A 14750-nucleotide genomic window follows, 5' to 3' on the forward strand; every position below is an offset into this window, starting at 1 on the left:
GCAGTTAAGCGATCAGAAATGCGCATGCGCGAGCGGGTGCCAGGCTATCGTCGTTAGGCGCGTGCACGCGCACGGCCATCGTTTTCCTTCCCGTGGAGGCTGGGAACGAGAGGGCGAGGTGGTCCCTGGGACTGAGCATGCGCGTAGTTCGGACGACGAAGGTAGAGCCTCCGCCCGAGAGTAACCGTTCTGCGCATGCGCAGTAAGGACCAGCGCTATTGGCTTCGGTGGCTTCCGGTGCGGTTTTATGAGGGGGGAGGGAGGAGGATTGAGCGAGTCAACCGAAATAAATATGTATTTAAATTAATTGTGAGGTTTGCTTGCAATACATGTGTGATTGCATCTCCTGGAGTTAACTGAAGATAATAGCTAATTAATATGACCTGTCCTTGAAATCAGGGCGGGAGGAAGTGCCTGAGATTTTCTCAAGGTGACTTTGAAAAATAGGCGCCATGGCGCATGCCCAACAGCGTTCGTCCCCGCGCAAGATGGCGTCCTCCAGTCGAGCCATGTTGCTGGGGGGAAACTCGGCCTCTTTAGCGGCCCGCACGGCTTTTAATAGGTTTTGCAGGCTCTGGGTAAGAGGACGCTTGTTGTTTTTTTTAATAGGTTGGTATGTGGTAGAAAAACTTTTTCCATGTTATATTTTTACTTGCATTATCACTAGTTTGGTTGAGGATTTAGATGCGCAAGCCATATTTACCTGCTAGTATATTCCTGCAAATTTTGTGAAGTATTCTTTAAAGTTTACTCGTAAGAAAGGGAATATTGTATGTCTAGCGTGACGGTTTAGGTCGGGGTTCTCCAAAGTGGTCAATATTGACCCCCAATTGACCCCCTACTTTAACTAAAGTAGTATGTGTTAAATTATTTTCGTATCATAAGTGTTTGGGGGTCGATGAACAATCTGAAACTTCATGAAGGGATCGATGACCTGAAGAATTTGAGAACCCCTCGTTTAGGCTGTAGGTATTCCCTTATTTCTTCAACCACGTGGTTGTCTTTCTTCCCTTTTCTCTTAATTGGTCCTCTTTCTTTAAAACAGCCATAATCTTCATAGTTTCAGTTTTATGTTTAATAAGAATAAATGTTCTAATTTCATGCTAGAACAAATACGTTGGCTATGTCGCACTGTTAAAATGTATTGTTTGTAGAGAATCCCTGTGTCTTTCTTGTATATTTTTTAAAAATCTCTTTTGATTCTCAGCCTTTATTTATTGAAATAAACTATAAAGCTTTGCTTCGTAGAATACTGTACAGAACTTTGTTCCCAGAGCCTACATTTTAAACTGTCTAGATTGTTATAGATGTGCACGTGTTCTAAAGTACAATAGATAACTCTTGGTTCCATCAGGAGAGCATAAATATTTTAGCCGCTGTTCTTTTAGTGACAAGGTGGGAAGCTGTGATCCTCAGAAAACTTTCAGATGGTCTTTGGGTCTGGGACTCATAATAGTATTGCTTATGAACTCCAAATAGTTTCTGTCCCCAGGTACTGATCTCTTGCTCTCCTGATAATATATATGGGCTATGGTTGGTTGTTTTTTTTAATCATCAGATTTATATAGCTGCCTGGTATGAGACTCTGGGCAGCGGACAACAACAAAAAAGTAACTCTGGGCAGCATTCCTCAGTGCTGGGAAAGTTGTATGAGTACATTGTTGCGTTTCAGTTTTTAATTTTATTGTTTTGGAAGTTTGTGAGCTGCTTAGAGTCATACATCATTGAAACAACATAGAAGCCTAGTAAATAAATAACTTGGACTTGTCTCTTTTCATCCTTTGACAATGATATATGCTGTCTGAGAGTGATAGTTATACAGGTAGTCCTCACTTAATGACCATTCATTTAGCAATGGTTTGAAGTTATGACAGCACTGAACGAATAGTAGTTATGGCCATTGCAGCACCCCATGGTCATGTAATCAAAATTTGGGCGTTTGGCAGCCCACTGCATTTACAACTGCAGGGTGGGCTTCAACTCCCCCCAACTGCCTATTTGCCTCCATCTCTGCCCATTTGGCTGCCCTGCACTCTGCTGCCCAGCCGCCCTTGTCACCCCCAGATGACTTTTACTGTCTTCTTCCTCCCACTGCTGACGAGGCATGCACAGCCTGGCCCTTTTTGAGGCAGCTGCTGGCTGCATGCGGCCTTCCTGAGACTGCACATGGACAGCAGCCACCTCGTGAAGGGGCAGGCTGGCGCACCTTGGCAGTGGGAGGAAGACAATGACAAAGGTCAACGGGGAGGCGGAGTGCAGGGTGGCCCAGAGGGCAGAGATGGAGGAGATAGGGTGGGGGGATCTGAAGTGGAGGCAGGTGTGGCAGGGCAGGAGAAGTGAGTGTGAGGTCCTCACCTAACCACAATCAAAACTGCTGTCACTAAGCAGTGGAATCACATGATATTTTGCCTAATGACCATGTCGCTTAGCAGTGGAAATTCTGGTCTCAATTAGGGTTGATTAAGCGACTACCTGTAAATATAGTTGGAGATTCACAGGTTGCTTACCAGCTTATAGATAATAATAACAATTGTAAGCTTTGTTTTGCTAGTCTTATGCCTGCCTCTTGAGTCATCTACAACAGACGGTGTAAGGACCGTAAGAGCCACTATGTAGGACAGACAGGCAGAAGACTAGCAGAGCACAAACACCAACTAGCAGTCAGAAGACATGATGAAAACTCCATCTCACAACACATGGACAGGCTCAACCATAGTCTCTTGGTTGCTTCTGAGATGTTTCTGATGTATAGCAGTGTTCTCCTTTTCATAGCTTGTGTAGGTTGTGCTGTAGTGGGTTGAGTGGTCAGGTACTTTTTGATAAAGTTGTTGCTGGAAGATGCTGTGTAGGCGGTCTGTTTCCTTTTTCTGGTGTTCTGGATTGCTGCAGTGCGTCTGTGCTCATCTAAGTAATGTAACAACCCAACCTTCCACACAGCTCCTCTTGTGGGAGGTCGGGTTGTTACAATCCAACTGTTACAACCACACGGCATCACCATAGCACACAAACCCACCAAAGCCCTTCAGAACATCTTAAGCAAACCAAAAGACCCAGTAGCCCAAGAAGAAAAAATCAAGAGTCATCTACAACAGACGGTGCAAGGACTGTAAGAGCCACTATGCAGGACAGGCGGGCAGAAGAGCAGCAGAGGGCATCCACGAACACCAACTGGCAGTCAGAAGACACGACAAAAACTCCTTCACCTCACAGCACATGGACAGACTCAACCAGTTTCAGCTGGGAATCTGGGAGCCTCCTAGACCAAGCTAAATCTAAAAATGCTAGGGAATTGCTGGAAGCCTGGCACTCAGACAAATCAGCCAACACTAGACACATAGAGATAAACCATATTTACACACCATTCAAAAGAGACAATAATAATAATATAATAGCAGCAGCAGCTAAGAAGGAAACAAAAAGTCCAGAATACATCCCCGCCAGCAGCCGACACCCAGATAAGCAGGGATTAACTCCAGACAAACAATCTATCAGAAAACAATACCCTAATCAAGGAATTCCCAAGGAGAAAACCGCACCCCCACCAACACTGGCAGGGCAAGCTACTGTATATACACAGGGAGCGAACCCCACCCTCCCTCGCACTGACGGTGTTACCTAGTCAGGTAATGAAATGTCTGCAAGCAAACCGCCAAGCTCACGGAGCACCAAGGACTCCATAGATACGTATAGGATTGTGCTGAAATTGGTTGGTTATGGTTATACCCAACTCTAAATAACATTGGAGTGATTGAAACATTTCCAGTTGTACTTGCATGGCTGAGTGGAGCTCTCAAACTCCCTCTTATAGTGGCTGTCTAGGTCTTCACACATGGCCCCATCCCTCTGCCTGCTGGGGTAGCAGCTTGGTCATTCTCATTACCCTGTAGAGGCCTTCTCAGCTTCACATCCTCCCCTCTGACCCCAGGGTGTGAGAAAGATAAGGCTCCTCCCACCCTTCTGTTACTGACAAGTAAAAGATGATAAAAATGGAATAATTCTGGAGTGCCACTTCCTGGATGTGGGCTGTGAGGATAACCTTGGGAGACCGCCTAGACAATGAACAGTCTGAGTCTGAAGGAGGAATGGGGTGGAGTAAGAGTCTGGGAAGGGACCCTCCCTAGTTGTCTGGAAAGTAAAGGCACTGGAGGGGGGAAGTGCTTTCAGATTTGCAAGATTCTGTTCCTGCAACTTTATAGTAAGAGTATTAGTACTCATGGTTTTGGTTTCCTATCTCGATCACTTTGAAGGGCTGACAGGCTGAGTAGAGTAGTGGTATGCGACTAAGAGAATTAAGACTTACTCATTGGGAGATAGCCAAATCTCAAAAAAAGAGAATTTTTTTTTTTAAAAAGGACAAATCCCTTTTTAGCTTAAAATAATCCTATGCAAAACATTCAATAGCAAAGCAATAAAAATATAAAACTGTTCAAAAGGATTTCCTATAGAAAAATGTAAAGGAATTGGTCTGCTTCCAATTCAAAGACAACATAGTTACTTGTATAGAGAGAATAAAACCAGAAACAAAAGATGAGATATAAGCACACATCGTTACCCGTTCTTTCAGAGGTAGCTTTCCTGAAATAGTGAAGCAGGACAGCCTATAATGGCAATAAAATAAAATCAGGAGGAATCTAGTAGCACCATTTCTGACTATGCATTGTATTTAAAGGCTTCCCTTCCAGATCCCTGGCGATTCCAGGCAGTCAAGTCTGAGGCTGCTGAAGAAATGGGATGCACCTGTTTCTTACCCTCAGTTCCCAGCTTCTACCCTCATTTTAAAAAGACAAAACCTTTATCTAGCAGGACGGGTGGTTTGGGGATAATTTCCTTGCATGTATGATCTCAAGCTATGCCTCAGTCACCTTGAATGCTGACTGAAACTGATCTGGCTGTGTATATCCGCTGATTCCTAATAAGGATGTCACCAGTCACATACTGCCTCCTGGTGGTCAGTGTGGCTGGCTGTCAGTGAATATTGGGGGGGGGGGGTTGTCTGCCCTTTTTACACATTAACCCAGTGTTTCTCAACCTTGACAACTTCAAGATGTATAGACTTCAACTCCCAGAATTCCCCAACCAAGGCTGGCTGGGGAATTCTGGGAGTTGAAGTCCACACATCTTGAAGTCGCCAAGGTTGAGAAACACTGCATTAACCACTGCACCATACTGGCTTGCAATGGCAGAATTATGTGTTTCCTGGATAATAAGCAGTTACAGTGAAGTGGAATCGATCACCCTTAAGGTTGAGTAAGAAAAAATATACTGCTATTGATTAGCCAGACAGGACAACAGAAACTGTAAGCAAGAGGAGACAACCTGGCATTTTGAACTTTAGTTTCCATAATCCCTATACTGCAAAATAGCTGGAGGGCAGTGGGTTGCCTACCCCATTGGAGATACTGCTCTTAATTTCTGAATATCTGATTGAAAAATTCTTTCTTAATTTCCACTTCTTTCATCTACTGTGTCACTGCCAGCCGTGCTGGTACCTGTATTTAGTGCTTACCTTTCCTTGCTTTGTTTCCTAGCCTGTACCCCCCACTTCCTTCCTGCTACCTGAGCAATTGGCCTTCCGTATTTACTGCACAGAAGTCAACCGAGAGGAGCCCACAAAGCCAGTTGATCGTGAGATAGATTCACGTTATAAAGAAGCCCCGTGGAAATACTTGGAGAGTGAAGGTATGCGTCGAACGCAGGGAGAGGGGAAGGGTTTGTGTGGGTCTAGTGCAGTGTTGCTCAACCTTGGCAACCTGAAGACGTGTGGACTTCAACTCCCAGAATTCCCCAGCCAGCATTCTGGGAGTTGAAGTCCACAGGTCTTCAAGCTACCAAGGTTGAGAAACACTGCTCTAGAGTCTGATGAAAAATGCAGTCTGTGTGGTTCTGGGTTGGTGTTTTTGTGCAGACTCAGCTAGTTGTGGTGTAGGGAACAAACCATGGTTAAACAACTGTGGCTTACCACAGTGTGTGAACTAAGTGTCTTCATGTTTACAAAATATCTCAGAAGTGATTATCTTAGTACACCACCACATGAGAAGGAAAGGAATCCATATTGCTAAGGGTGCCTTTACAGCGACAGAAGTAGATAATGGCTGCAGTTGAGGTTTCTTAGTGTGTAAATATACTCAGGTAGAATGATAGCAAGAAAGAAAGAAGGAAAGAAAAGGAGCAAACAGCAACCATAATAGTTAACAGATTTTGATTTTTACTAAGCAACCATATAATTAGGGATAATTGAAATTGTACCTTTGCCCTCACCAGAATTAGCTTTTATGAACTCTTCAATCTGGAATAACAACACTATAAGTAACTGGGTTCACATCTAAACCGAAACTACTCACTTAGCCTGAGGTAGGAGTCCAGGTACACGTTCTTCCAGAAAGAAAAACATGTGAATGAGAGAAAGGATCGTGCATGCTGCCTTAATTTTCTTGAGGAAAAGGCAGGGTATCAGGATATAAATGTAATATCTTATTGGAGTACACAGCTCATTCAAATACTTTCTGTATTAGAGATATGTTTCTTAGCTTTTAGGGTGAAATAATGTAATAAAGTAGGTTGTGATTAAAAAACATTAAAAAAACATGTTTTGAACCTGGAATGAGCCATTGTGCTTTGGGTGTCCTGTCAAACTGTTTTGGGTAAGCCTCAATGTGGGAGAAACAAAACCTGGTACCCTTTGGTTATTCTAGGTTTTATATAAAACAAAATCTGGAGGGATTTTGCGTTAGGGGAAGGCTGGTGTGTGTCAGCCCTTCCTTCCTGTCCTCCCCTCAGCAGCTCCCTGTGTGCTATGTTCTGCTGCCCAGTCCACCCCTGGTCTTCCCATCATCTTCCCTTCCATCAGTCGCCACCATTGCATTGACCTGTGTGCCTGTTTGCTATTGCAGGGGTCTCAGTAATAAGGAACAGGCTCCAGAGTGGGCTGTACTGTGGTCTGCCCACCCACCTACCCCATTCTTCCTAGCAGCTTCCTTCCCCTCCATGGTCTTGTTTTTTCCTTGATCTTAACCCCCTTTCCCTGAACCACTTTGACCCAAAACAACAGCCCCATTTCGTTCCGTGTACGGACTCAAAGCCTTCAGGCACACATTGAAGCCTGGGCATGAATCACTAAAACCAGTTATTCCATGCAGGGAATGGTTCGTACAGAGAACATTTTGCACATTCCTACTGTATAGGTATTTAGGGCAAGTTCCTTATCTATTTCCATATTTTCTAAATAGTGAAGCCTCTGCTTTTTTGGAGGACAGAATCCAAGGAAGACACTTTTCAGCATTTCCTTTTTCATTTTCTCTCTCCACACAGTGCACTAAAGCATAATGTGAAAGTTTTGTTTGGCTTAATATGCCTTTCCTTCATTGGACAAAAGTTCTACATTTGTCAGTTTTATTTATTGCAAGTCTGCTATTTCTGAGCTGAGGCTGGAAAAAGGGAAGACCTGTGCCATGTTCAAAACCTGGCAAGGGATACTGCTAATCAGAAGACAGCATAGCACCAGGTGGGCAAGTGGTCTTGTTTAGTATAAAGTAATCCCTTCTGTTGCTATAGTGAGCATCAGTTCGGAGCTGGTCACGCAGTCATGAAAAGCTGCCTATCCTCATATAATGCTTCCTGTACCCTAAGATCAAAGAGGAGACCAGGTGTACCGGATTACCTATAAAATGGATTCATTTGGTAAACTCCAGCAGTGGTCTTTTCAGTGGTGACTCTCGACGCATATAGATAAGCTCACATCAGGTCTGGCTGTATATGGGTGAAGTTCCATTTGTTTTTATTATTTCCATCTAAGATGTGTTCATTTAATGAGCTTGAATGTATTTCATTTCAGCAGTCTAATTTAACGCTAAAATTAATTGTTATAGCTGTTACAGTTGGACAAGTTAGTCCTGAGAAAGGAGAAAGAAACTTAAAATAACCCACCTTGATTCTGTTTGGTATAAGAGGGGGCAAAGGGACATGCTGGCGGGCTTTCAAGATTCTCTTATTATACCCTACAACGGTGTTTCTCAACCTGAGCAACTTTATGACACGTGGCCTTCAACTCCCAGAATTCCCCAGCCAGCCATGCTGGCTGGGGAATTTTGTGAGTTGGGCCACACTTCTTCAAGTTGCCAAGGCTGAGAAACACCCCCCTACAATTATAAAGTAGCATTCCTGGAATCCTTGAGGTGTCTTTCCTGACCTGGCCTACCTCAAAGAGTTGACAGTGTTCATGAGATGGTAACTTGTTGCTATATGTATACTGAGCACATTTGTAAAATAAATGTTGGGCACAGGACATCATTAAATGCTCCGTGAGTCGTTCTATTTTCTTTTCATTCCCCCTTTAGAATACATAAATAAATATGGCAGCAATCCCGTCTGGTTTGGATACATACGTAATTTCAAGGGTCAGGTTCCACGACAGAAGACCCGGAAGATGTGCATTGTGAGTACTTTCTGTCCATATATGTGGCTGTGGACCCAGAGAACCGAGCATTAGAAAAATACTTACAGTAATGTGAAAACCCACAAGGACAATACAATAAAACTTCACAAATGCTGTTTCAGTGAAACCGTGTATAAATCCAGTATAAATCTAAATCCATACTTAGAGTTAACCCACTAAGACTGATGCAGTTTAACATGATTAATGGAAGTCTTGATGGTTCACCTCACCAAATTCTGTTGCCAATCAACTGTACTTAGTTTCCATGCTTCTTTTCTCCTGCACCCCAACTTCTGGGCCCTTTTTAGTCCGAAAGTGATTTTACTGGGCTTGGAGCAAATACAGAACTATAAAATTTAGCAATAATTTGCTAACATTGTAAAAATCATATTTACAGCAACTCTGTCTTCCCCTTAATTGGTTAAGTGGTGTAAAAAGCAGTAAAAATTGTATGGACGGTTGGATAAGATGCAGCATATTTGTAATTTGTACTTGAAGGGAAGTTTCAGGCTTAAGCGATAGACTGAGTATTTTGTATTAACTGTATGCGGTATAGCTTGGTTTGTTCCTGGAATGTTCCATTTTTTCTCTTTGAATGGGCTAATCTGAGTATTTGGAAGGGGAGGGGCCGATAGTTTGCTTAATTGATCTAGAAATTGTAGGGGCTCCTTAGACCATTGAGTTCAAAACCCTTCTCGATGCAGGAGTCTTAATTTATCCTGACAGAAGGCTGTCTGGTTTCTGCTTGAACCTATCCAGAGGAATGAATGGGGAGGCCAATTATTGTCAAACAGCTACTTGTTCTTTCAGTGAGACTCTGTCTTACTGTAACTAACAAGTCCATTATTCTGCATTCTGGGATAATAGGGAATAGGTCTTCATCTTACTTTATGTGATATTATGGTATAGTATTTTAAAATCTCTCCTTAGTCTTCCTTCGATTTCTGTTCATGAGACAATTTCCAGTCCCCTGCTCATCCCTGAACTTGTTCCAGTTGTCTGAATGTTCCTTAAAGTAGGGTGCCTAACACCAGGCACAATATTTAAGGTGGCATATGGCCAATGGGGCATATATAGCATTCTCTTGTCTAATTTTTCCCACAATAACATTCAACTGTTTTGTTTTGTACTTACAGAGAAAAGATCATATCTGTGGGAATCCCTGTCCCATCTGTAGAGATCAAAATCTTCTTGTGGATTATAGGGTAAGAGTAGAGAGGGCGGTTCTTACATTTTTGTTGAAATATATCTAACTTATCTGAAAGTCTCCAAAGTAAAGATTCAAACATGTTCCATAGATATTTAAACGTGCTACAAATAATATAAAATGCATGAAGTTTTGGAGCAGCTGGACATAAAGACTATAAGGGCAGCACTGAAATTTGATGGAAAACAATTGCCACAGCACCCAGAAGGTAACAGGATAAACTTGAACAAGAAGTTTCAGACACTGGTGCCACTGCAGAAACAATTCTGTTCTATCTTGCCATCAGTGGCATCCAGGCAGCTACAAAACAATTGAAATGGTTGTATAAGCCATGTTTCCCTTTCTAACTGATGAGTAAAATTGGGCATGCCTTTTCATCTTACAGAACGTGAAGCTTCTTGAACAGTTCATCTGCCCCCACACGAATATCCTGTATGACCCAATCCATACAGGTAAACCAGCTATTGCATTTCATGCCTGTTCCATTTAATTCCCTGCCCCAGCTATGGTTTCCTCCTTCCCCGACCCTTTTTTTTTTACTGGTTTTGTCTATTTGTTATTTCTGCTCTCCCCCTTCTCCATACACAGTGTTAATGCTGACCACATTTGCACTCATTTGGAGCAACTGCAGTATTTTCCAAAACCTTATTTTAGAAATTGTCCCAGTTGGGTGGCTGTGGCGCCTCAGTAGCTACTTTGCTTCCAGTTTGTGGCTTTTCAGATGTTGGCTTCCAGCTCGCATTGTCTCCAGGCAAGATCCCAGGGCTTTGGAATGATAGCATTTTAATACAACGCCTGAGGACCTTGTGGGAATAGGTAGCATGCAGAATAAACTCCCCGAATGCAAATCTGTCCAGAATTCACAGAGTTCTTAGGTAGCCATTGGGACATAGACTGTACTCGTCCTGTTGATCTGAGTGTGTGTGAACAAAACAGGGTAGATTGAGAGGTCCGAGATTTATCAGCAGTACAGGAAGGATGAGGAAGTGGAGATACAAGAAGGATGTGGCTGGCTCATTCAGGAAAGGAGAATGGGTCTCAAAGATGGATATCAGAAGAGGGAAAGGAAGCCGTACCAGGAATTGGGAGCAGAATGTCAGAAGGTATGAGGATAAAAGTTGGAAGAGATCAAGAGAAAGGATGATAGTGAATGGCTGCTTTAGGCTGCTTGTCTCATTTCAGAAAGGAGCAGATACTTATAAGGGAGTAGAAAATGTGTGTCCAGAATAGTGAGACTTGGAGCATCTGTACAAGGCCATAGCACTTACATCTCTATAATTTAGGGGGGGGAAATTAAAAAAACGGAGATTGGGTACAGGTCTACAAGTTCATAACATTGTAGATGGTGTGGAAAACAATTTTTCCCATCCTTCTAAAAGTCCAGCATCCTGACCACAATTAAGCTGACTCTGTTAGGCCCAAGATGCTATTGAATTAATTCAAAAGTGAGGAGCCGAGAGCAGCACAATCACGTGGCCGGTGGTGGAAATGGCCTTTCTCTGACTGAGATTCAGGGAGAACTGTAAGTCAGGAGAGACGGTGCCAGGTTGCATTGGTCAACAGTGTACGCAGTGAAAATTTGTTCTTCCACTGACCTGAGAGCGATTCAGGCTTCATAATCATGGAGTGTATTTCTTAAATTGTTTTTTGTCTTTTCTGTTTAAATGCCCAAGCAGCTTATTTAAAAACAAGGTCAACCAAGTAATAAGCTAATTTCTAGTAAATAAATCCCCAACCAGACTTGTTCAGTCATCTGTGTAATCACAGTCTAACAGAGGAGAATAAACTATCTTATAAGTGCTGTGTTAAAAGCTATCAGTGAAGGTTCCTGGCAAACCTTCCAGAGTGCATAGCCTATAAATGGAGTGCTGAAGAGAAAAGGCCATGATAGAAATCCAACTGATCTCTAAAGAAGTTTCCTGAGTTGGGCTTCAGGTAACCCTAATGAAGTGGCAGATGTATCCAAAAGTATCTGTTCCTGGGTATCCTTTGTACACACTATCCAGAACAGCGTGTACAAAATCCAAAGATAGATGTTCTAAAGTTGGAAACTCTGATTTTAATGTATGTATAGGTAGTCCTCATTTAGTGACCATTTGCAGTTACAACAGTGATGAAGAAGCAACCTTATAGCCACTCCTTGCATTTACAACCATTGCAGGTCTGTAAAGCAAAGGAAAGCTGAAGTAAGATCATAAGCACAGTTGCAGTTTCACTTAGTGACCCCTTCACTTAATGACCAAGTTTCCAGTCCCAGTTGTAGTCGCTAAACAAGGACTACCTGTATTTCATTATTAATTTTTTTTCATGCCATAGTGATCTCTTATTAGCCTTGGGAACATATTTTCTCTTGCTTTGCAGGAGTGTGTATGAAGAAATACAAGGAGCTAATCAAAGCCATTGATCAAGCTCAGGACAACGGTAAGTAGCATAAATTGGGTCTGGGAAATGGAGCAGAGTTCTGTGGAAGCTGGTGAGTATTTGTATGGCCCTTGTATCAGTTTTGGAGTTTTCAGAGCATCAAGAGTGAGGATGGGAGTGACTCACCTTACAGAAGGCTTGCACCCATTTCTACTGTTTCCCTGCTTTCACCACCCCATCTGCCATTTTGCTGCCAGATTTCAGTGGAGTGCTTTGGAGGTTGTGGATGGGATGCTGGTGCCATAAGTTATCCACTATATGCCATGGTTTATAAATTCATTGTGGCTCAATTCATAGGGTATGCTAAGCCAACCACCCCCATCTCCTATTACAGTTTGATGGGAGGTGTGAACCAGATCAATAATTGTCGTCTTTCTGATAAATTTTCTCTTGTGCCTCCTTTCTCAGGACTTCTACCTGTTAGCACACCCTTGATCTCTTTCCAAGATGTGGATTGGAGCAACTGGCATCCAGCTGTTTCCAAGACTCCTCCATCCCCAGCTTTGTGTAACAAGACATCGTGGTATCCTTGGTATGACTGGCAGCAGCCTCCAGAAAACAAAATTAAACTCTTCAGGAGGATTTACAAGGATTACCTGAAAGAGGAGAACAACCCTTCATAAGCCTGGCAAAAAGCAATGGCAGCATTCCCAATGATAACTGATCCTTTAAAATCCTCTGAAGCATAGTCCAGCTGTAAGGGGGCTGTTGTCTGTTTTCTCCTCCAGGAGGGCTTCCAACATAATAAACTGAATGGGGTTACTAATGATTCTGGTGGTTGAACTTTGCTGGAAACACTTGACTGAATGGGGTGGGGGGGGAGTATAGGCAATGGTAAAACAAAAACACAGTTCCAGTGAAGAGCTATTTGATGCGTGTATCTACAGTGTGATGGGGTTTTTATTTCACAATAAATCATGGTTTGTTAAAGAGGCTGCTGTTGGCTGGATTCATACAAGCTTTAAACAGGTCTGCACGCCACATTATGACTTCATATAATGCATGAATTCAGTGTCATAATTCTAAAAATCCTCAATCCCTTTAACCATCTTCCTCCCTAATTACACTTTTCACTCTTACTGCAAAGACATAAAGTATTGCACATATAAAACCTCTGGCAAATGCCTGATTTTCCTAAATTGAAATAAATGTAGCCTATGAGTATTTGTATGCCCTCCTGGACTTCTGCTCCTAGATAGTTTACATCAAAAGATGTCATTAAAAAATTACAAGATTCTCCCAAGTTTTAAAAAGCATTTTAAAATCAGTTAAAACAATTCAGAATACCACAGAAACCAATAAATAAAAATGGATAGTGTAGTGAAAAGAGGTAAAATTGAAGGAAACCGGGAAGAGGTACATGTTGAGAGCAGGTCAGTACTGGACTAAGCAAGTAGCTGGAAGAATCAACTTGCGTGGCATTGTTTTATCAATTTCCCTCATGCTGCATGAAGACAAGTTTGTTAGTCTGAGAGCTGTAACACTGAAGCCTTTTCAGGCATTGATACAAAAGTCTGCTGCAGTGTTTCTCTACCTTGGCCTCTTTCAGATGTGTGGACCAACTCCCAGAATTCCCTAGCCAGCCTTGCTGGCTAGGGAATTCTGGGAGTTGAAGTCCACACATCTGAAAGAGGCCAAGGTTGAGAAACACTGCTTTGGTGAGACAAAAATGAAGGTTGCTGCAGCATGTCATTAAACAGAAATTCATTAAATAAAAAGTTACAGCAAAACAGTCATTTTATCCAACCATGTTTTTGTTAACCAGAATACGTATCTTGAAAATACTTTCAAGATATATCTAATACCATACAGTGTAGGAAACCCATCCCAGAGCTGCCAAAATCCCTTTTCTTGCTGAGAACTTGCTTTAGGCTTTTCCTCTTTTTTCCTTCCCTTGCCTGGCCAAATCCCTAGAAAAGAGATCTTGGTTGCCTGCCATCTTTCTCACTTCTTGCCTGGCAGAGTGACCATGGGGTGTTGTGGCCAGACCTGGCCTTCGTCTGCAGCTGTTTCTCCCCTCCTCAGCCTCCAAGCCCATCTTCCCTGGCCAAGCCTCACCTTCCTACCACCCTGCCTGGAAAGCCTAGTGCCTCCTCTGAAGTACCTACTGCCATGGCACAAGAGAACATGGGTGGTGCTGCTTGGCATGAGAGGCCCCAGGGCACCAACTGTATGGTCCAACCAAGCAGGCGCTGCTGCTGCTGTTCCAAAACCCACTGCCCTGCCACTTGTTTTCAGAGAATGCTTCCCATGGCCTAGCTTGGAGCATTTAGTGCCCTGGCCTTGCCAGGACATGCCCTTGGCACCCACAAAGTTGGGGGCATGGGAGGCCACATGGGGCTCATGGGCTATGAGGTTGAACCCAAAGTAATTACTTCAGATCAGTTAATTTGGGCCGCAGCACAATGCTTTGCCCTGAAGGTTTTTGTGGAATTGTACAAACCCCAGTAACCGAGTCCAATGACGTTTTATTTATTTATTTAAATCTCTGTGGCTGCCCATCTCACAGCAGTGACTCTGGGTGGCTAACAAACATTCCATCAAAACAACCAGTAATATCAACAATAAATCTATATATAGTGATAGCTAAGGACAACAGTTACTACAAATAGCATCCATCTCATTGGCCCCATTAACCTTGCAAGCCTGGGAAAACAGCCATGTTTTTTAAGGCTTTCTGGAACACCAGCA

The 14750-nt window shown here is 42.9% G+C and overlaps 1 protein-coding gene across 1 annotated transcript; it reads left to right on the forward strand.

Annotated features, from left to right (window-relative positions):
* The first annotated feature begins 437 nt into the window (after positions 1 to 437).
* On the forward strand, positions 438 to 12989 carry MRPS18B (mitochondrial ribosomal protein S18B). The gene is made up of 7 exons (XM_063291328.1): positions 438 to 578; positions 5529 to 5679; positions 8334 to 8431; positions 9568 to 9636; positions 10024 to 10090; positions 12000 to 12059; positions 12468 to 12989. Exons 1-7 carry the CDS (start codon positions 453 to 455, stop codon positions 12680 to 12682), a joined length of 786 nt encoding a protein of 261 aa, XP_063147398.1. The 5' UTR covers positions 438 to 452; the 3' UTR covers positions 12683 to 12989.
* Positions 12990 to 14750: the final 1761 nt, after the last annotated feature.

Source organism: Candoia aspera, chromosome 2, assembly GCF_035149785.1.
Source record: "Candoia aspera isolate rCanAsp1 chromosome 2, rCanAsp1.hap2, whole genome shotgun sequence".
In the NCBI taxonomy this organism is placed as follows: Eukaryota; Metazoa; Chordata; class Lepidosauria; order Squamata; family Boidae; genus Candoia; species Candoia aspera.

Excerpts from the sequence above, each read along its gene's own strand:
- MRPS18B (XM_063291328.1), top strand. The coding sequence starts at position 453 with ATGGCGCATGCCCAACAGCGTTCGTCCCCGCGCAAGATGGCGTCCTCC. Across the intron at positions 9,637-10,023 it reads ATCTTCTTGTGGATTATAGG|AACGTGAAGCTTCTTGAACA; the intron begins GTAAGAGTAGAG and ends TTCATCTTACAG. Across the intron at positions 12,060-12,467 it reads TGATCAAGCTCAGGACAACG|GACTTCTACCTGTTAGCACA; the intron begins GTAAGTAGCATA and ends CTCCTTTCTCAG.